The 23,398-nt window shown below is 39.9% G+C and overlaps 1 protein-coding gene across 1 annotated transcript in view; it reads left to right on the top strand.

Annotated features, from left to right (window-relative positions):
* The window catches only part of DPP6 (dipeptidyl peptidase like 6), a 395,169-nt gene that overhangs the window by 261,497 nt on the left and 110,274 nt on the right, over window positions 1-23,398 (top strand). Inside the window, exons 4-6 of the mRNA XM_041487906.1 lie at window positions 840-934; window positions 3,230-3,304; window positions 22,009-22,061. Coding sequence (XP_041343840.1) covers window positions 840-934; window positions 3,230-3,304; window positions 22,009-22,061 — 223 coding nt within the window. The remainder of the gene's footprint in view (window positions 1-839; window positions 935-3,229; window positions 3,305-22,008; window positions 22,062-23,398) is intronic.

The raw sequence follows: 23,398 nt of genomic DNA on the forward strand, positions 1-23,398 counted from the left end.
CAAGAAAAACAGCTGATTCCTTTAATGGCAGAGTGCTTGGGACTTAGGTTTTATGTTTTATCTGCAGGGCAGTGCATGTAAGCACTGACCAGACCTGAACTTCAGTTTATGACATCCCTTTATTGTTGTAATGTTTTTCATCCTGAACTTTTGACCTGCTACCTAACCTTCATTTGGAGTCCCTTTCAAATGTCTGCCCCAGCCTTTCTGTCAGGCAGGTTGTGTGCTTTGAGAGCGGGACACTGTCTCCAGTATTTTTCTTCTTGTCCACCTGTCTTGAGAGCTGGAGTGGTCCCAAAGTGCACAGAAACAAGTTGATTTGCCTTGTTTCATGTGAAAATGGTGATTTCTCTGCATGTTTCTCCTGCTGGTATAATTCTGCAGAATAAATGTCAGAGTTGGTGCACAATATTAGGTTCCAGAATCTGCTTTGTTAGGGGGTCATTTGCCTTTCACTTTCAGAGACTTTCCAGGCTTATTAAACTCCTACAGAGACTGTGGAAGTCAGAAACCTTTAATCATAAAGAATGGGGTTTTTTGACCTTGTTTTCTACACTAACTATATAGCAAGCTGTGTATGTACATTCAAACCAGGTCACTCTTGCATTCATCTAAGGGAAAGTGTGGCACAACAAACGTGACAAACACCAACCACATCATTTTATAGCTTTTTGTTGAGATGTCCTCAAAGCCACTTTTAGCAATGGCTGTGTTAAAAAATAATTTGAGTTCTTCAGAAAGAAGTTCCCAGCAGTACTTTTGGTTTTAAGTCCGTAATTAGGTTCCGCACAAACACAATTTCAGATTTCCTTAATGACCTTTTGTTTTCCTCCTTGCAGATAATGAATTCATTTATAGAAACCAGAATGGCACAGTGATTCTGAGGAATGTCGAAACCAACAGTTCAACAATATTAATAGAAAACAAAAAAATTGTAAGTATTTTCTATGACAAGTAGCTGAATTTCACAGCTCTCTTGCAGTTGGATCAGTAAAGCAGAAAATGACTTGGGTTTCAACTTCATGTATTGTCAAGGAGAAGCAATTCACTGGTGATACAATGGGCTATGCAGTGATGGATAATGTGAGATTGAACTCCAGCTTTTGTTGTTATTCTGCAAGCTCAGTTTCTCTCATACTTCTGGAAAGCATCATATAGAGATTTGCAGCTAGTCTTGCATATCATATATAATTGAAAGATGCATAATTCTCATCTCTGGCTGCTTAATAAAAAGGACAATTGATATCATTTACTGTCTATTGCCATTCTCTACATTCCTCCACACAAATACTTATTTTTTATTTGTGCATTTGCTGATTTTTCTTGCCTAATGGTTGAAATGTGATTTCAGTGGTTTTTATGAGCAATGTTAAGGAAAAGAAGTGGAGTTGTATTTGAGAAAAACCCTAAGAAATTGTGGGAAGAAGTTAGTAGGTGACTATTAAAATGAATGTAAAGAAAGCACAAAGTCACATCTGATACAGAGTATTGCTTATAGTGATAGAAGTGTTTTGCAACATTGTTTTTTTGTAGTAGATGAAACCAGCATTGTGGCAGAGGTTAGTACATCAATTGTATTAATTATTTTTTAATGAGACAAAGAATTTATTACAGAATTATTATGTCAGGGCCCAAACTTAAGCTTCACATGCTGCATTTAACCTTCAAACTTTACTGCATCACATAAGAAATCCTCTTTTACCAGAGTGTAACCTCTTTCTTTACAATTCTGAGGGAATGGGCTGACTTCCCTTAATGTCAAGGTCTTTTGAAGTCAAATTACTTCCATTTGGCCTCTTGTTTATTCCACTGGTTTTTAATTATTGCCATTTGTAAGAAAAGCACAGTGCTACAAGATAACCCTACATTTTCCTGCTATTTTCCACCCTACTGCCTGTTCTACCTTTGTTCCTCTGCCCTCTCAGTAAATACATCTGCAGGTCACCTCCACCTGCATTAATCCACAAAGCCCCAGTGCAAGAGCTGCCATTACATTTACTCAGACATGTTGTCTTTTTCCTCTTCCTTCCCAGCCCTGGGGCAGAAAACCTTTGCTACTTGGTCATGTTTTCCCTTCCCCATGTTATTAACATAACAGTAAATAAAATCTGTCTTCTGTAAATAAAATCTGTCTCCATGCCGGCCCTGCTGGTGCCCAGGCTCCCCCATCCCTCCCCATCTGGGTCAGCAGCCTGTGAGATGTCCCAGAGGGTGCCTGTTCCCTGGAAATGCTCAGGATCAGGTGGGATGGGACTCTGAGCAACCTGATCTGGCTGAAGCTGTCTCTGCTCATTGCAGGGGGTTGGGGTGAACAGCCTCTAAAGGTCCCTTCCCACCCAAATCATTCTGTGATGCTGCCACCTCTCCCCTCTGCTTCTGGCTCCCCCCACAGCACATCCACCCCCCTGCCCCTGGGGAGGACTTTCCCCAATTCCCCTTCCAGTTTTGCTCAGTGGGACTCTCTCAAGGACTCACATCTAATCTGTTAGGTGAGAGGGTGAGATTTAAAAGGCAGTGCATGAGTGATGTGTTAGTGGCACCTCTCTTTGACCTTGCTGCCATCTGTGCCAGCAATGCATTATATTGGAACATACTGGGCAGGAGAAATGGCTGCACTACACAAATGAAAAATGGAGCAGGAAAAAGGTAATTCCTGGCAAGTCTGAGATACCATGGCAGTTCTTCTTGTTAGCAAGATTTACAGTGCTGATTTTTGCAGAACCCAGGTCAGGGGCACTGGATCACTGCAGCATCCCATAGACTCTTACTAGGGAAAACAGAACAGTTTTCCTATGGGTTATCTTAACTGGGGGAGGTAGTGATGTCTCTATTACTAATTTGCTCCAGAAGATATTTACATTTTTTTTATCTCCTGCACTGGCCAGTGAACACAGATAATGAGAAGAAATTAATAAATTGCCATTTATCAGAGCTTTCTACTAACTACTGCCTACACTTGCAACCTCACCAGCCACTGTGCAGTAAGGAAAATTCTGGATTTTTTTGATATAGCTGCCTGCTCTGAGTCACAATGCATTTATTCTTTCTCTTATGAGTGCCCACATAACATTTCTGGGGTTTGAAAAAAAAAAAAGATACTATATTTTTCAAGACACTTAATTCTGGCAGTATTCTTCATCCTTAGAGAGATGATCATAAAAATTAGTTCTAGGTGTCATTAGCTTGAAAACTGATGAATATTTGTTTCAAAACTGTATTTATTTTCCAGGTCTCCTTGAAGGCTATCCGGTATGAGGTGTCACCTGACAGGGAATATGCACTATTTGCCTTTGATGTTGAACCTGTAAGTAAACAGATTTGATTTCAAAACACACAGCCAGTGACAAACTTTTTTTTTTCTTTTTTTTACTTTTATGCCAGCAAGATGATATTTTAAATTAATTGCTTCCTATGAAAGAAAGCAAGAAACCCCCTCACTTAGCAATTCTGAGAGCATGTCACACTGCCATCTAGTAGAGGAGAAAGGTATAAATTAGACTGTGAGGAAACACTGTCACTGCCAGGATTTTATAGCCTCCGGGAGGGGGATTGTAAGGACATGTCTTTGCTACAAGGATTTCTATTCCTCTTCTGTGAATTTTTTTTTCCATGGTGCCTTTTTCCATCACCCTATAAATTTCTTCTCCAGAACAAAAAGCTACTGTCAGTGTCTCCCACAACTGAAATAATACATTAATTATGGTGTCACCATTCCCTGTGCTGCAGTTAGGCTTGAGCTATCACTTTCATTATAAATCCTTTTCTTCTGAGGGTTAGGTATAAATCATTTGTAAAAAATCACCATTAGGTTGATACTAAGTTCTGGATTACAGCAAATTTTTTACCAGGCTTCAAAAGGGAAAAATGTAGTGAGTCATTTTTAAATGATGACCAAAGAATCAAACATGGGGGAAGCAATTCTTCTGCATGAATAATATTTTTGTCTTTCTCAATTCTGCTGGTATAAGGCCTGAAATGTTTGAGTGATAGCTATGCTGTACTACTTGAATGAACTATAAGCCCTGTATATTTTGTTTCCATAGTTTAGAATATCACCAATTCTTCAAAATGAAAATAATTAATTTGCTGACAGCTGTAATTGGTTTTGTCCATAATGTAAATTACATTTCAGCTGCTAACCTAAGGAAATTTGTGGGTCCTTTAGGCAGTGAAAGTTGTAGCTCTGTTGCTTATCCGATTTCTCTGCTATCATCTTTGTAGTTATTCCTGACCTGGTGCTATGAAAGTCAGAAGAAGCATGTCTGGTTTTAGAATAAGGGAAAATAAAACTGTATCAGAAACTTAAGGAGTAATTCATAATGATTTTTCCTGGGAGATTACTGGTGGTGTGACTTCACTTACCTGAAGTTTATCTGAGTTCTAGACAGAGATGGATGGGGAAGTGTTAAGTTAATTCTAAACAAGGAAAAGACAGCCTAAGGGTCACTGAGCAAGCAAAGCCTTTCTCTCAAATTTCCCTGCCTTGTAAGCCAGAGACATTTTGCAAAATGCAGTTCTTTTAGTGGAAATCAGGCTTTGTCTGTGGAAGCCCTGTGCCAACTCTGCTCAGATGGACTGTGCAAGCTGGAAGAGCCCTGAGGAGGGAAGGCTTCCTCAGCTCCTCTGAGAATGATAGAAAAAATGCTTTTAATGACCAAACAAAACAAAACAAAAAAAAAAAAAAAAAAAAAAAAAAAAAAAAAAAAAAAAAAAAAAAAAAAAAAAAAAAAAAAAAAGAGAGAGAAAAGATGTTAAATTTCTGAAAAACAGTAATGAGAAAATAAATTTAAATTTTTATTCTCAACCTTTATCCACTGAAAGGACTGCACACTGAAGATCTGAAAGAAGCAGTTTTATGGGGGCTTTTACAGCCCAGACTTTGTGTTCAGTCTGTGGTGCAGTGCTTGATGTGGGCAATGTGGCAGGAGAGCCATGGGAATGGAAAGGGATGGGCTGGATGTGCTTCCTCTGCATCCTCCTCTCTGCATGTCAGTGCTTGCAGATCTGTGAGCTTGAGGTACAGAAAAATACTGAGTTTGTGGTTCTTAAGATGCCTGTCTGGAGAAGAGAGAGCAGCACAAATCCAGGTGCTCCCTGCACCACACCACATCGTTTTCTAGAAAGGAAAACCCAGAGTGGAAAGCTGAAAACATTTTTTGGGAACGTTTCAGGATGTGGCATATACTCACTGTAAGAGAACATTGCAAATTGTTCTTGCTATATTCATATGTAGCAAGAGTTCCTGAAGCAAAATAAAACAAAACAAACTCTCTTTTATTCCTTTAAGATCCATGTTGATGGAGAAAAGAAAATTTGGTGGGTTTGTTTTGTTTTGAATTTTGTTTTGTTCTGTTTTGAAGCACGCTAATAGAGGGGTAGTTGGGTTCAGTCTTGGTTATTGCAGCCTTAAGCCATGAAGGGTGGCTCTCTGTATTAAAATGGCAATAACAGTTAGATTATTACTTCAGTTTTCTTCTCCCTTGGTATGCAGACTGTGAATACAAATAATTGCATGTTAGTTAGCTCTTCACATTTTCAGTATTTTAAACTGTATTCTTGGACAAAATTCAAATTATGCTGTTTTCTGCAACACAAGGAATTGATCAGCAAAGCCTTGGGCAGTTGTCCTTGTTGCAAAGTCAAAAGGAAATTTCAGGAGATGTATTGGCAGAGGACATGTCTTTAAAATTTAATTCTACAATTTCAAAAAAAGAGCTTCTTGGAATTATTGCACACATATTTTTTAGCCATCAGAAATTGCTTCTTATATTTTTGGCCTTTGAAATTGTGATGTGCTGCCTTTTAATTGTTTGTGAGTATAGATATTTTCATCATTTTTTTTACACAGTACAGTTGTGCTGCTTTGATGTGCATAGTATGAATTAATAATTTGTCTGAATTCTGAAATGAATGGATTCAGCCTCTATGTTTAATACCAGCCAGGAATAAACATCAAAATAGGAGAGCACAATGTGTCACTCCAATGAAGCGGAATATTTTTAAGAAAAGTGCCACAAAGTCATTTCCTTCCAGTAATAGCTGCTTCTATATTTTTCTATTTATTTTCACAGAAACATCTCTGCTCAGTGTTGGTCTGGGTGACAGCAGTGACACCCACACTGGAATAACACAGCACTGAACTGCCAGACACCTATTTTGCAAAGACACTGAGGCAGCTAATGTGTGTTTTCCTGTTGTATCACTTCATCATTTTAAAGGATAATGAATTAAAGCACGTTCCTTAAAATATATTTCTCCCAGGAATCTTGGCAGACAGCTGTGAGCCTGGTGTGGGTACATTCTGGCTAGTCTGGCTGTCAGATTTCATTGTAAATGCTTTTTTTTTTTTTTTTTTTTTTTTTTTCAGTGCTTATATTTACAGAAGTTTAATCTTTCAGGCAGCAATATTCTGGGTAAGCCTTGTGCTAATAGGGAGCTTTTCTAACCTTGAACACAGAAGATTTGTTCTTTTTCTAGAAAGGTCACAGGAAAGGCACCAAGCTTCTTTGTCTTGAAATACTCCCACAGTTTTTCTGCTATTTATTTTTAGTTTCTTTACACCACAACAAGGTGCAACCTGAGGCTCAAACAGCAGAGTGAAATTTCGGGAAGGCATCGGGGAATAAACACCTCCATGGAGAAACTTTGATTTCAAACCATCCTTCACCAAAACAAGTGTGTGGGCTCTGATATGGGATTTAATAACCCCAAAACACGTGGGCAAAACAGGGTTTGGCTGCAGCAGCTCAGCAGAAGGGACAGAGGCTCACAGATGTCTCTGGTGGTGCCTGGCCAAGGTCACTCCTGCCCAGCCCATGGCTCCAGCAGCACTGACAGGCAGGCTCTGTGCTCCCCATGTGCCTCCTCCTGGGGATACACACAGCTCTTTGGGCTGGCACCACCTCTGTGGGTACCCCTGGTCTCCAAAAGGGGTCTCCCAAATAGCCAAGGGACCAAGCAACCCTTAGATCTCGTGGCATTTCAGTGACTGAGGGAAGAGTAAATACTTAAGTAAGAGTAAAATAACTGAAGCTTGTGCATCTTTGTGTGGCAGTCAGTTACCAGTGGAGTTTGTGTAATGGAATAAAAGAAACAAAGGAAATATCTGAGAGGAAAACTTGTTTGCTGGAGTGACCTAGTGAGATGTTAAATTGTGAGTATTTAATTGCCTTTATTAGGAATCAGTGTTGTCATCATGCAAGAGAGGAATTAAAGCTGCCAAGATTGCTTGTAAAACTTTTTTTGCTCTTTTTCTCCAATTTTACCAGCCCATTACTGTGTTTGTCCAAGTTAAGGGCAATTTCACTCAGAAATTCTGGCTGATTAGCGTGGACCAAACTGCAAAGGCTTCTGAACAAAGTTAGGGCTCAGAGGCTTTTGCAGCTGATACAAAAGATGCTGTTACCTATTTTGCAGTAAAAGAAATGCTCTTTTTAAATCCCAAATGGCTGGAAAGAATTAATCATTGCTGTAATTAGAACACACTCAATAATTATTTTTTAGCCTAGTTCATGTGGTGAGTTCAGTATTTCTGTTCTCCCTGCCTGTATCTCTGAGATGAGTGGTGGGACCAAAGAGAGCTCAGAAAGACCCAGAGCAAACCTTAGGCTTGGTATTTAGAGTGTGAATGAAGTAAAAAAGCATTATTTATAGAAAGAAACATATAACTGTTGTTGTTGTTACTATTTTTTTTTTATTTCTCCAAGTCTGGTTGTTATGTGGAATAAATGGGTTTTGTGCTTATGGTCCAATTACGACCTCATACTAATTTAATTAGTTGTGTAAAAATTAAAATAACATATTGTTTGTTATTTCCAAAACACTAATGGGTATAAATATTAATGAATCCTCACAACATCCTTTTGAGCTAGGTGATAAACATTATTATGATAAATATACCTCTGAAAATTGAACACTGTCATAACTATCATCAGTAATACTGCTCAGACTGTAGCCATGATATTTATTGCTTAATTGAAATGGATTTACCAAGCCTAGAAATAGGCTTACATAAATCTCTTTTCTTTATATGGCAATAAATATATTTCCAATTTATTTTTTTCATTCTTACCCAATGTTGTTTTCAGGAACACTGAAAACGTTTCGTGATTTCATGATAAAGTGAGCACAGATAGAATATTTCTGTCATAAAATAATGCTACCTGTTTTATTGATTGTTATTTAATTTTTCATGTTTGTTGTAAATTATTAGTTTTTGATGGGGCCATTTTGAAGTAAAAAGTTTTTGTTTATGGTTTTTCATATCCTCTTTTTAATGTGAATACAGTTTTGAATCATTGTTCATAAATCAGAAGGACTCTCCTCTGTTGGAAAGCTGCACAATATAAGGACATTGTTCACTTATATCAAAGGCTGGTGCCTAAAATTATTTTTTCCAACATTTTCAAGCCTAAAGCACTGTAATTTCATATACTTGTGAGAAATAGTTACTGTTACTAGGATAAATAATGGATTAGGATAAAGCACTTACTAAACAAAAAGAAGAAAAGGACTCAATCCAAATACTGTTTATATTAGTTGAAATATTTCTGTTATTTCATCTGTGCATGTGTTTATCTTCAGGCAGAGTATCTTCTCTTTTCTCAGTTCACCATCTGTATGAATGTGGTTGTGAATGAAGAATAAGCTGTATGACTGTAGTCATCCAGTGCTTTTTTAAAGAGCAGAAGTAAAGTTATTAATGAATTAGTGGAAACACATAGGCCAGCCACTCAGCAAATCTGCTAATTTGCTAAATTTTCGGGAAAGCAACTACTTCAGTGACTTCCCATAGAATAAATATTATTAATACCATTCAGCTAATCTTTAATATTTCAATAAAATGCTCACAGCTTCTGAAAACGGCAGCATTTTTATGTGTGTGCCTGTGTGGGCTGCCACTGAGGCTGTTCTGGGGTGTCAGGGCTGAAGGTGGGGATCACCTTTCTTTCTCCTTTTTACAGATCCTGTTTTGAGTGATATTATTTTAACAGCCAAGATCAGCAGTGTGATAACCTTATTTGATAAGTGCTGTTTAACCCCTTGGTGGTAGAGCAGCAGTGCTCCAGCTACATTCACATAACTAAAGCTAAGGCCTGTGTGGCCAGAAGTGTTGCACTAAGAATGTGCTAGCAGCATAGAAGAGGTTAATTTTGAGGGTGATAGTTTACTTTGGATTTGAAGCTGAAGCAGCAGCTATTGTTTGACAACACTTAAAGGCAATATTTTATTTTAAAAGAGCTTGTTGTGGTAATTTTTAATTACTAATCTGGTCTTTGTGAAAGACAGCCTATCTTTTCCAGTCTCAAACCCACCATGAAAGAATTCCCTCATCTGCTGTTCTTCCACCAATTTCTGTCCCCTTGTTTGTTTAGAATAGAAATTTTTGGACACGGTTACAGGCCAGTGGAGCAATAATTACTGACGAGTTTAATCCTAGAGTTTTCTTTTGAGGGAGAAACTACAGAAATTAATTTCATGTTGCTGAATTTCAGGGCCAATTTTGGACTAACACAGGAGAAGAAAACAGGTCAAACCTATTCTTTGTTTTGGTTTGGGAGGACCCTCATGGTTCATTTGTAATCCTGACAAAGTTCCAGTAGAAACTGTATTACTTTATGTAAGTTCTTTGCTTTTGACAGCAATTCTTCTGCTTTGAAACAGCTTGATTTAATGAGAAAATAAAATAGTTTAAAAAATAAGTTAGAGGGGGGTTAGGAACTCAAAGAAATATACTGTGGGGACATTTTGGTACTTAGGATCCTTGAGCCATGGGGCCATGGGTTCTTATTTAAAATTAAGGGTCTGTCATTGTAACGCAGTAGAAACTGGAGAAAAAAAAAAAGTGGAATGAAAAGACACAACCCAAGTCTGCATACTTTGTTTTCCATTCTTAATAAAAGGAAAAGGATAGGCACTGGGTGTCAGCAAGGAGGAATGGCTGGGTGGGGGCTGCTTGTGTCTGTTATCCATGGAAAATATGTTTGCACCCCTTAAATGCAAAGAATGGGTACTCTCCTCATCCTCAGCAGGTGTTCTTGGAGTGGGATCCTCTCAGCACTGAAGGAACTTGGCCTATAGAAGGTGTTCTGCCCATAGCAGAGAGGTTGGAAGTGGATGATTTTCCAACCCAAACCATTCCATGATTTATCATTGGCAGCCACTGTGGTGACTTAGGGGCTGCAGCTCTTCCATGGGCCAACAATAAAACCACACTGGACACCAGATTTTTGGCTCTATTGCTCCCTGGTTTTGGGGATGTTTCCAGGGGGAAGTCTGTGCTTCTGAAATGATGGTCTGGGAGCATTCAGAAAACACAACAAGATGTGTTTGCCTGAGCTGGGAAGCAAAGCTCAGCACAGCCTGCAGTCCTCCATCCCCACATTCCAGACCTGCTGCTGCCTGCTCCATACACAGCAGTGATTTTAGGAAAACTTTTTATTCCAATTCTTCCAATTTCTTATCCAGTCTCCATTCTCTCCACTCCAGGGACTGTTTAGTCTGATCATTGCAACAAAACTTGAAATGTGGAGCATTAAAAACAGTCTGCTGACTTCAGCTGCTGAGCTTTAACTGCTTTCCTATTAAAAACAATGGATTAAACCCTTGCTGTTCTCCTAATAATACAGATAAATGGAATTAGAACTAAACCTGAAGCCTCCTGAATTGAGCTGGGAGACTTCAACAGAAATTGCACAAACATGACTGAGTGCAAAATTGTTTTTCCGACTAAGTTGGACAGCCTTTCTTGTGTAGCAAAGGCCAATAAACTGGATCCTGCATTTATTCACAGGCACAATACACATGAGTAAGCTGCAAAGGAAATCCACACTTCCAGGGAAGACTAGAGGAGCATCCAAACTCAGAAATAATTAGCCTGTCATGCAAAAGTACATAGGTGTATTATGTACCAGTATCAGCTATCAGTAGCCTTCCTCTGTAAATATTTTCTTTAATAAATGAGATTTTCATCAAGCAGGGAAGGGAAAAAAAAAGCCTCAAGGCAAAACACTATGATACAAAAATAAACAATTTTTCTTAGCTTGCATAAGGCTGTATTTCTCATTCTGCTTCCTCTTCTGAGTGTATAGATGAGCTAACTTGAACAAACTGGTAGAGATTCATGTCCTAATAAGATTAATAAAATGTCTTAAAAACAAATTGCAATTTGTTTTGAATAAAGCCTTCATAAGATAATGTACAAGGTCTCCTAGACAGTCAAAATCAGATGGACAGCTTTAAAATAATCACAGTTTTCTTTCTTGCACTTGTATAGGAATCTGTGTTAGTGAAACATGGGATAACTTTGCTTTATGAGGAATGAAACTACTGAAAAAAAATTAAAATCTAACAAATAATTAGATTCCTTGCAACATAGAGAGACTTCAGAATTGCATTAGAGATGAGTTCCTGCTTTTTGGCATAAATTTACTTCCTAAGTTTTTAGGGACAATGAACATCCTGGTTTGTACTGGATTGTAATAAATATAGATGGTTATTTTAAAATGTTAAGGAAAGAAATATATTAGGAATAGCATACAAAATGAGAAAACAACAGTGATTTAAAAAGCTTCAGAAGACAAAACTAGAAAGAATTTAGTTCTGGTGTCTCTGCAGAAACATATGAAACACTCTATAATCTAATTCTTCTGGTATTGCAGTCCTTTTTAGTTTTTTTTAATTTTTAATCACTGAAATAGCAAAAAATATACATATTTAGTGCCCTCTTCTGGAAAAACAGCTCTTGCTATGCTGGGCACCCCAAAGAAGTTCCTGTACTCAGAAATGCAAATCTTCTCTTGTAAATGTTCTCCTCTTTAGCTGAGTTACATCCTAAACCCAAGGAGTGTGTGGCTCTCTGTATTTACCCTGAACAAATGCCTTTTATCTCTTTAACTGCCTGCAGAACTCTGCTTTTACCAGCTTGATGTTAAACCAATAATTAGTGTTCCTCCTTGGGCAGCTAATGACCCAGATTTTAAAATGGGATCTTCTATTTTCTTTTCTTCTATTCTCTGCTCAAAAGAAGCTCTTTCTTGAAAAGGGAGAGGAATCACAGGGCTTTAGTCATGTCTTTAAATGCTTGAGTCCTCATATTTCTGTGTGCAGGAGTGGTGCTGCTGATGGCAGGGCTGTGAAGGGTTCTGCAGCAGGCCAGGAGCAGGCAAGGAGCAATTTCTGTGCTCCTTCCTGTCCCCTTCGCTCTCCCCTGCTTTCCAAAGAGATGCTCTTCATCACCACACACCATTTACCCCATGGAAGTTGCCCACAGATAACAAAGATAACACAGAAAGTATCTTCCTGCCTTCTGTGTGATTCCAGTTTGTTTTCTTCCTGTCAGAATAGAGAATTGTCTCTTCCAGTGAATTAGATCTGTGTATACATTGAGCTACAGCTCTGAGTCTTCTGATCTCGTATGGAACTGGAAAATGAATCTTTCACTGAACAGGGAGAGGATTTTTAACCCAGGTTCCTAGAATACATCTGAATATTTTCATTTCTTTCACATCCACTTCACTGCTTTTAAACTGTTGCTCTCTAATGCTTTCTGACAGACTCATATTTCTTGTCACAGATTCTTTTCTTTCAGTTTCTAAAAGTGCCCTGAGCCTAGGACCAACTATAAAAATTTCAGTGCCAGTGCTAACTCTTTGTAGTATTCCCATTCTCAGCTGCTACAGTAGAAAAAGCAATTTTTACATGTTAAGAGTAAATTTTAACAGAAAGAACATATGCTGTAATTCTGTAGTTGTTAATTTCTGCTTCTAAAGTGAATTATTTAAAAATTAATAAATTAATTTGATACACTAAGCATTCAGCATTTTTCACGGCTTGGTTCTCATGTAATTGCTATAAAGATTTACCATTTGCATTGTAAACTTCACAAAAAAGAGACTTTTAGAATATTTCCACAGTGTGTCCGCACAGCTCAAGAAATGTTTGTTTGAAAGAAGGCATTATCTAATGTTTCATTGAAAGCTGTATCAAGCATTGTTTTCTCATGCTGTCCTTCAGCCCTCAGACTTGCAGCTCCAAAGTGAGAGTCAGTCGAGTGAATGTGGACGTGAACCCTCCAAACTCCCATCTCCACCAGCTGACTCTGGCTGCCTCTATAAACAGGATAATTCAGGGCCTGATTCTAAAGCTAAAATAAACATCAAGGGCTGCTGAGAGGACTCATAACCCACACAAGCTTTTGGCACCATTGTCTGGGAAAAGGGAGCTGCTGCATGAGTTTGTAGGTGCAAAAAGGGGAAATGCTTGTAAAGAATGACTGGAGAGGTCAGCGGCAGGGACATCCCTCAAGGTCGACAGCTGCAAAGAGAGGCACTCCAAGCTGCAAAGTGCAAGGGCCTGAGAAAGTATTTTGGGAAAGGATGTCTGTAAATAAGATAACTCTAGTCTTCTGTCTGAATTGGCTTTGGGCCACTGAGCCAGGGAAGTGGACTGGATGGACTTTGGGTCTGGCCCAATACAGGGATTATTATGATCCCAAATATTCCTAAAGAATCATGGTTGTGTGCTTCTGTAGATGTGTTTGTATGGATCTGAAGATGTTTTATGTTTCCTGCATTTGAGGTAATTGCTAAGTCCTTCTAAAACTTTTACTTGGCCTCAGGCTACTTTTGTACTCATAGTACATAATAATGTTTGTTCATCTTTTGCTTCTGTTTCTTAGATACATTGTTTGGTGTGTTAGAATCAGAACTATGTACTAGATAATTTCATTCTCATTTCTGAGTTTCTGACTAGAGGGTGAGAGGGGAAACCTGGGAGTTCACATCTGTGATGTGAATATTGATAAAAGTTTAAAAAGATCAACGAAAGAATGAGCTCGTTATCGATATTGTTCATTCATAATTCTTTGTAACTTCATTGCAGCTACCTCCCAATTACCTGAGCATCAACAAGTGCACAAAGGCTGGTGCAAAAATCCCACAGAGTGCTTTGCAGCTCCCATTTCATTTACCAGTTAAAAACATAGCTGTTGTCCTTTAAGGCAGTGACTGAAGGGCTTTGTGGTGCCAGGGAAGCGCTGTGAGGGACAGGTGGCTCGGGAGCAAAAGGAGCCTTTTGTAATTGCTTGGCAGGGCAGAGCTGCATTAGAGTGCAGCAGCAGTTGGCAGATTGGATTAACACTCTCTGAGGGGTGAGAGCTGGCACACGAGCTGGCTGTTAATACCTGTGGCCTAACTTGCCTCTGGAGCTGCATTTGCAACAAAAAGAGCATCCACTCCACCCCGCTGCTGTCACAAAGTCATAAATCCTCAAGCTGGCCTCAAAATTCCCTTTTGGCGCTGTCAGCAGTATAAGGCTCTCAAAAGTGTAATTTGAAAACTAATCTTTTAACAAAGAATTATTATCATGAAGCAACTGAGATAGATAATCAGTTTGTGGAAGGTGAGTTTGCAGCATTCTCTTACAGCATGGCACTCCGTGCATTGCTGGGGTGGATGTTGCCATCACACTTTATTTATGGTTGTTTTGTAAACTTGAGACAAAATTATTTGCCAAGGAATAATTCCTTGGCTTTGATGTTTCAGAGACCTTTGGTTTGGTCCTTAGAAAATCAGTTTCTAATCGCAGCCCAGCCTCTGTATGTTTGTGGGAGAGATTTGCATATTAACCATGTGTGCTGCCTGTGGTGCATGACCCCGCCACAATCAGCTTCAGCTTGGTTAGAAATGCTTCCAAAATGCAGGTCCCCATGGCAGGAATGTGCTGTCCTTCCCTGATGTCACCTTGATGTGAGATTGCTCTCCAAAGAAGCCTCTATGGTGTGGCAGGGCATTCACAGCTCTGCATGGCTGGAGAGATATCCTGGCTGTCCTTTAAACAACAAGGACAATGATTTAATTTTCAGTTTTAAGAGATTAAACAGTTAATAGCAAAATAGAGACATGTCCTGGTGATCCACTGCCTCTTGTATTACTGCCTTCTTCCAAATCAAATGCTAAGGTTTTTTCCTGGCTCTGGAGACACTCAGTTGCTGATTTCCTATATGGAAATGAGTGGAGCAGCTCCTGATGCTCACTGCTGTGACTGAGGTGAGCACAGACCTGCTGGCTCTCTCTGAGGCACTGACAGGTTAGGGCTGCCTGTGTCACCCCACCAGGCACAGCTACGCTGCTGGGTCAGGATCCTTCCCCCCTCTTTGCAAGAAAAAGCTTTACTTCCCTCAACAACTCCAATACACTCATTCCCCAAGTCCATATCTTCCTCCTTTTGCACAAATGTTAAATTAATTCCTCTGGAATACAGGGACAATTATAAGCACAGGCAACCAGGTGCCAAATTCTCTGTATGTTGATTCAGAGACCCCTTCTCATCCCCTTTCTTGCTCAAACCCATTTCCCCCCATCTCTGCCCTCCCCTGAGCTCCCCAGACTGTCCTGGAGTGTGCCAGCAGTGCCAGAGTGCCCTTTCTGTGCCTGTGAGCACATCACACATGTGGCTGATCAGCTGGATACAGCACAGCAGGCAGGAGCATCCCAAATCAGGTGTTTGATGACAGCTGTGGGTTAGTGGCTGCCAGCTGAAGCAATGCTCAGGAAATGCTCTTTGATAGCATTTCATTATGGGTTTTCTAATTTATTGGAAGCACGAAGAGAAATGGGCAGAGTTCCTTAGAGGGCTGTGCAAGCAGGTTGACACACAGCATGAGACTCTACTGGAGAAGTGATAAAGTATAAAGGGATAATTCAATGCAGGGACAAAAGAGAACATGCTGTCTCAGAAGAAAGCAAAATAGGTCAGTATCACAATGAATCTGAAAGGTGAGAATGCTGAAGACACCTCAAATTATACAGCTTTATTGATTTGTTTTGTTCTTGCAAGCAATCAAGATTCAGTGAGTGCAGGGTACAAAATACCAGCATGGATTTCGGTAGTTTTTTTTTTTTTTTTTTTTTTTTTTATTGCAGTGACACAAAAAGAAAAGATAGCATGATGTTTCTGAGAGTATCTAATTCCAAGATGGTTACTCTGGAGTGCCTATTAGCAATAAAATAAAATCCTTTGCAAAAATAGTTGGGCTGAGGAGAACACTGCTGACCATTCTGTTTGCACTGAGGGAAAAAAGGAAATGAGCATTAACCAACCATGCCTCAGCCAGAGGTAACCCCATGTGCCCTAAGTCACAAATACAGGGGAGAATAAAAGTACAAAAATTGAACAAAGCATTACAGAGAAGTTGGTGGTCAAGTAGAGGAATGGATTTTTCATCCCTTTGGAGGACCAGTTCAACATGTCATGGCAAAAGAAGGATTTCTTCTCAACAGAAGAGAAGGGCCAAGTGAAACCAATGGTATCATAAAGAATTTTGAGCAAGACAAATGATGTTGACACATTAAAAATTCAGTTTTTAATGTTGACTTTCATAAAAGATACAGAATATTCTGCAAAGATGTACAGCAACCTGCTTTAATCCTCCACAGACTACTATAAAGATTGTGGCAGTGAGGTATTTTTAGTCAAAAAATTATCCTTTTCTCCCCTGGAAGATCTGCATGGACAACACAGTTACCCTGTGAAGTGAACATCAGATTTGCTTGATGTTTTTTTGCTTGATGTTTTTTGTTGATGACTGACCTATAGAAGAATCCATGTGACAGTGTGGCATCCTTTACACACATGGTGTGCCCATGCAGGAGAAGGAAACACAACCTCTGGCTAATGTTTGCTTGGTGTTTTCCTCCTGAACTTGTTTTCCCCTCCCTTTCACACAATTATAAGAAGACAAGGTACAAAATACATGAGCTATTTGCCAATGCATAGCAGCAGCCTTCCTGCATTCTGCTTTGTTCCCTTTTCCCTGTTAATCTGTCAGCTTCAGAGCCTGGCTAAATATCACAGATACTAAAGGCCAAATGGCAAATCATCTTTTACCTGCATATTTTGCATCACAGTGTTAGTTACTGTTTAAGGGTGCCAGGACCATTTTGAAAGGTGGAATATGTAATTATGTCAAATGCTTGGGATTATTCAATTGGCTTGACATTCATATGTGCATTTGGGGATTTGTCTGCTCGTAGCATAAGTAGGAAAATGGGCTGTGTAATCTATTTCCAGCAAATGTCTTTTTAGAGACTCTTTGTGGGAAACCCTTTAAATGGATCTGACAGTTCCTGTTTCACCAGCCACTTGTGATATATTTTTACTGTCTTACTGCACAGGGTAAAAGCAGATACATTCTCAAGACAACTGGGGATTGTTAAGAATCCTGAGGGGATCTATTATTTGTTGATATACTTTATTGTTGCAGAATAAAAAATGAGTCATTTTACCCAGATAAATCCTGGGTGCTTTATGATTAATTACATTAAAATATATTCTTGCTATTTTCAGGCTTTAGCAAACTGTTGTTTCTGAGGACTATTTGGTGTGTTCAGTTTTATTTGGGAGAGCTGGGATGGCTTTTTGGATAAAATATGTGATTCCTGAAAGACACTAAACACTGAAAATTTTGTATTTAGCCTTGCAAGCTGCAAACAGCTTGCAATTCTGCTCTGCCCTGCACTGGTCCCTTGTGAGCTCTAAGTTTTATGAGATTTTTTTTGTGAGTTTTCTGGGCATTCCTTTAATGTAAATAACACTACTGTACAAAGGGCCAGGGGCTCTATGGAGCCATTTAGAAAATGGATGCAAAGCATGCTTTATTCTGTATTTATCAAGTAAGTAACAATCATGAGCTGATGGCAGCCAGTCCACCTGGGCTTAATCCCAGATCCATGAGCTGTTTTATACACTGGGTGGTAAGATCCTAAATCAGCTCTTTTGGTAGAAAAGCCTGCTGGAAAATGAGTGGATCAGGATGATTTGGGGAGCCTTCTTCCAAGGGCTTTTCCCCCTTTCTTTGTCTGTAAAATAAGGTGCCTCTTCTTTGTATTAATTCAGCACCTTGTCATGTAAACATTAAAGAAAGCCTTCCTTAATTGCTGATTATTGTTGGTGCTGGCCTGGCATCAGCCCACAAACTGAGACAGAAACCAACAGACAGGAATGGAAGTGTCTGTGGAAACTAAACTCTTTCTTTTTTTATGATGCTTGGGATAAACCCTCAGCAGGTAGTGCAATCTTTCATACCATCCATAAGGTGCTGAAAACCCATTTCACAAATTTCTTGGATGTATGTCACATATTTCTGCAGTTACTCTGGGGCAAATACAAGAGCTATGGATTCTAATTGAAAGTATATGAAGGGTCACAGTGAATAAATGAGTCCAAATCCACTCTATGCTTAAATAACAGTTTCTATTTCAGTAAGCCCCGCTGGACAAGGACCTGTGTCCTTACAGCACTTAAACAAATATTTCCAAGGAGGCATTACCATTCACACCACACTTTGCTCTGTAGTGACAGAGAACAGAAATTGCTTCTTCCATTTTGCTTCTGTACCTTGTTGGAACCACAATTTCCCTGTTCCTTTGGAATGTGATGGCCTGAGAGAGGCACATGTCCTTCTCTGCTGCTCCATGTGCTGCAGTGTTTCCATTTCTGCTGCCATCTGACCAGGTCCAGGTTTCTTCTGTTGGTTGCATAAAACGAGGTCAGTGGCTTCACAACAAGGTGTTGTCACATATAATTAGCCCTTCATTCTTCTGAATTTTAGAGAGATAATTGCCTTTCCAAGACTTCAGTGGAACAGAGATATGTCTCTTAGTCCCTTTATGATTTCAGTGTAAACATGCACGTGTTGCAGAGAATAATTTAGATTGAAAGTAAACAAGATCTGTGCTGCGACCTGGGATGAGAAGCCCAGTGGGAGAGTGTTTCTGGCCCAATGGTTTTGTCATAATGACTTTTACAGCACTTGTTGGTGACAGCTGGCACGGGAGCTTCTGTGACCTGATTGTGGTGACACCCAGAGCCCTTCAGAGCACTCTCAAACCTGTTCTGCCTCGTGTTGGTGGGATGGTTTGACACACAGAGTCTACAGAGCACAACAATTGCCAAAACCTCTGCTTCCCCCAAACACGCCTCTCTGCTGAGAGGAGCTGTAATGCTTCTGGAATCCAGCTAAAAATCAGGGCTGAGAGCATCAAATCAGTCAATGGCTTTTCCCACACCCTTAAATAGAGAAGGGGAACATGGAGTTTATACAGCTACTTCTGTTGGCCAAGCCTCAGCAGCAGACAGGGTTAATGAAGTGAATACTAACTTTTAAGTGCTCTCCATTCTCTGAGGCTTAGTTTGGATTGTGGAAGAATGCTCATCTCTACCCTACACTTTTCCCTGCTGTGGGGTTTTCCTACTGTAAGTGAATAGCTGAATTCATCTTGGCCCCAGCAGAAATTTAGTAGAGATATTAAGCAAGCACAGTCATCCTCACAAAAAGTTCAGCTAACTTAATTTAGTTTGCATGTCTAAGAGGAAAGCTGCCATTTAATTTCTCAGAAAGACATAAAGTGATTTTTCTCTTGGATTCTTCTCTGCTTAGTACCATTGCTGGCAGCATATTTTCTGAATAGGTTTGAAATAGTTGGGCTGAGAGGAATTTTTGAGCTGCATGTGCTTGTGTCCTTAACAACTGTAATGTTAATAATAAATGTCTGACCCTGAATTCTTTGCTCATACCAGTAATTTTTTATGTAAGCAAACCTACATACTTTTTAAGGATTTATCTGAGAAAATTTTGCTCCTGTGAGTGAACTCTGCCAGCAACAAGCCTTTGAAGTCTGTATGCTACAGCACAGCTGATGTGAGATATTTTAGAGTCTGGCCAAAGACCAAAGATGATGACAAATGCCGTTCAGAAAATAAAAGAGCTCTTTGAGTGTCCTGCAACTTTTGTTTTCCTCAGTCCTAAGCTCTCTCAGCAAAGAGAATGTTTTGCCTCAGTCTCCATTAATACCTCTAAGACAGCTCTGAACCTTCCAACAGGGCTGTAGGACTCTGTACCACAAGCAGGTATCACCTGCAGGTGTCCTGGTCAAAACTCACCTAGATGTTTCTATTCCTTCCAGCCTGACACATTTTTTGATTTTCTGCTGAAGGCATCTGTTGATACTCATTTTGGGGGGCTTATTTCTCTGTTATCTGACAACGCAGCATGAATTATAACCATGAACAACCGTCCCAGCCTCAGATCAGAATTTATGTATCTATATCATTTTCGCCAACCTACTGTCAGGATATTGGAAGACAAAAATGTCTCAGTATTTAATGACAATGTATCACCAGGTTTTTCAAATCTGTAGGCAGATTGAGTCTTCCAGTGCTTTTTCTTTAAGGAATTGTATCAGTTTTAGGACTTCATCAAAGCTGGAATAAACTCTAAGGCTGCATGCATCAGCCAGGTCTCAGGTATCAACATCAGAAGATTCAAGAGCTCTTCGGTATGATTAGGTGAGGATGAGAAAATGGTAATTTTTTTGACATCATCTGACACAGGTGGATCTAGAAAGGACACTTGTACTAAAATAAATGCTGGCTTGTGGGGAATTCAGTTGTATTCCAAGACCCTCCCTGATACCAACACACAAGAGAATCAGCCTGTGTGGACTCCTTATGGATCTGAATGCTGAAAGGAGATAGGATTTGGGGATGTGACCTCATGATGTCCTTGTAATGCAGGGAGTGAATTGCACAGGCAAAAAGGAAATCACATCAATCCAGCATCAGTTTCTGCATTTCATAGGTAGAAATCCAGTGCTTCCTGTGTGCCTGTTTTTCAGGGAGCTCGTGCAGTAGTGTAAGGATTCAGTGCTTGGTTTCAAACTGTAACAGAGAAGTTTGATTTGATATTTACAGGACGATGTGCCTTGTGTTTATTGATGTGCCTCGTGTTTATCTGCCTCTTCCCTGAGAGCCCAGAAGCTGCAGGGCTGATCTGGACACCACCCTGCAGATTTGCCCTCCAGAGTGGCAGGGAGTGACTCATGCTTGCTTGTGATACTAATGATGTGCATGGCATGGCCCCTGCTGGGGCTGGCAGCACCATCCAGGACATCTCATGGGTTTTTGGCATAAGTATAAAAAAAAAATACTTGTGCAAAACCAGAGTAGCTTAGGAAAAAATAACTTTGATCAAACTTGTTTGGGGAAGCAAGTATTCAAGAAATTTCTCCTTTGTTCTCTGGAACAGGAAGCTTTCTGAGAGCAGCTGTAAGCAAAGAAAAAATTAAAAATTTAAGTAGAAGCCAAATTAGATAATTGCTAGCAGATTTATTTATTTAGTTGCACATATTAACAGGACAGAATTTCGAAAAGTGATGCCCTGTATAAATTTGTATAAAATTATTCATATTTAAACCTTTCACACTGAAGTCCTGACTCCTGATCACTGTAAAGGACTTCTGTCACCAATGGAAAATCACCACCTCTTAAATCACTGGCATTGACTCTGCTGTTATTATTTACTACTTAGAAAATAAGTAATAAACTGTCTCCTGTGAGATGAGCTGCTGTGCAAGCTGCCCAGCTCCTCCCCAAGGTCCACAGAGCACAGATTGATATAAAGATGCAACTCAGCAGGTCATACAAACATGAGGTCAACTTTTTGCCTTGACTGAATACAGTTTTATTTCCTGACTGACAGGGGCCTGACAACCCTCTGTGATATCACCCAGCACCGCTCCCTGCTTTATTTATGGTGAAATAAAGCAAAAACACCCCATGCCTTGTGTGTGGTTATAATGATGGAGAACGTCTCCAGCTGACCAAGGTGTCCTCATTAATGGCTGTTCTATATTTAGCCTTTGCAGAGCCCGTGTGCCCCCAGTTTAATCAAAGACCTGGTAGCCATGGCAACGACACCGAGCATCTGGGTGTGTGAGATCTGCCAAACACCAGCACAAAGTGCAGGATGGGAAACACACAACTGCTTTAAGTGCATTACTGCATTGTTCTTCTCTACTACACATTTTGAAGTGTTTAGGAGAGCTTCTCAGCCAAATGTTAGACTGCTTTTGCAAAAAAAAAAAAAAAAAGAGCTCTATTAATACAGGTGGCAGTTACTAATCTCTTTTTTTTTGTTGTTGTTGTCTTTTTCTTAATTTTGTTTTGCAGGTGTATCAGCATTCATATACAGCATATTATGTCCTCAGCAAAATACCTCATGGGTAAGCAATTTTTCAATGTCTTCATTTAAAAACTGAGCCATTAAGAATCCTGCAAAACGATGTGTATTGTGACAAATGGTTGCCTGTGACAGCCCTCTGCAATGGCCTGGCTTTCAGCTGCAGCATCCACTGAGCTGTGTGCTGTGCAGAAGTGACAAAGTCTGGAAACAGAAGCACTCAGCTTCCCCAGAGAGCCAGACTACATTAATTTCATATTCCAGATTTCAAGGTTTTTGTCTAGAATATAGATGTGGTGGTGTCTGGCTGAGAGCCATGGCTGGCCACTCACCAGAGCACTGGAGAGGAGAAGGCTCTGGGCAGAACTTGTTGCAGCCTCTTGGTGCCTGAAGGGGGCCTGAAGTGAGCTGGAGAGGGACTTTCTACAAGGGCATGGGGAGTTAGGACAAGGTTCAGACTGAAAAAGGGCAGATTTAGACTGAATATTGGGAAAAATTTCTTTCCTCTGAATATTATGCAGCCTGGTCCAGGGGAGTGGTGGCTGCACCATCCCTGGGAGTGTTCCAAGTAAGGCTGGGTGGGGCTTTGAGCCACCTGGCCTGGTGGAAAGTGTCCCTGCCCAGGGCAGGGGGGCTGGAACTGGATGATTTAAAGGTCCTTTCCAATCCAATCCATTCAATCATTCTATGATTCATTATTCTTTAGCTTTGATTAGTTGCAGTTTCCATGTATGGTTGGAACATGGAAATTAAGAGATTTCTCACCATCAACCCTGTTAAAGCTGTAATGTCCATGTGACACACTCCAGACTTCTTCAGTCTCTTCCTTTCCCCGCTGCAATCTGCTCTTTAGTATCTGCTTTTCTTTTTTTTTTTTTTTAGTGGGGGGGTAGATGTGTGTGTGTGTGTGATTTTTTGTTTCCTTTTGTTTTGGTTTGTTTCAGTTTCTTTTCTTTGGTTGTGTTTTGTTTTGTGTCGGTTGCTTGGTAGGTAGGTTGGTTGGTTGAGCTAGGTTTCTTCTGGGAATTTACTCAACAAGCTTAGTTTTTGAAAACTCCATCTTTCTGGCAATATATCTGAGTAGTAGCTTGTGGGCTGAAAGTGTTCAGCAACAGGATGAAGACACAGCAGGAGCACATAAGCTTTGTGTCTGCAGCAAACCTGGCTAAGAGAAAAAAGGCTTGACTGACAGCACGGTTCTATTCCAGACAAAACAAAGGTGGAAAAAAATAGAAGTATCATGCATAACGTGTATTAGAAATGCTAAAAAAATAACAACACAGTGGTCCAAGAAGTTTTTTACTACTGGCTGATCTTTCTTTATCCCTGACAAGCAGCTCCTTGCTCCCCCAGTTCCAACTCTACTGTGCACCCAGCTGT

Source organism: Pyrgilauda ruficollis, unplaced genomic scaffold (assembly GCF_017590135.1).
Source record: "Pyrgilauda ruficollis isolate IOZ18807 unplaced genomic scaffold, ASM1759013v1 scaffold12, whole genome shotgun sequence".
Lineage (NCBI taxonomy): Eukaryota > Metazoa > Chordata > Aves > Passeriformes > Passeridae > Pyrgilauda > Pyrgilauda ruficollis.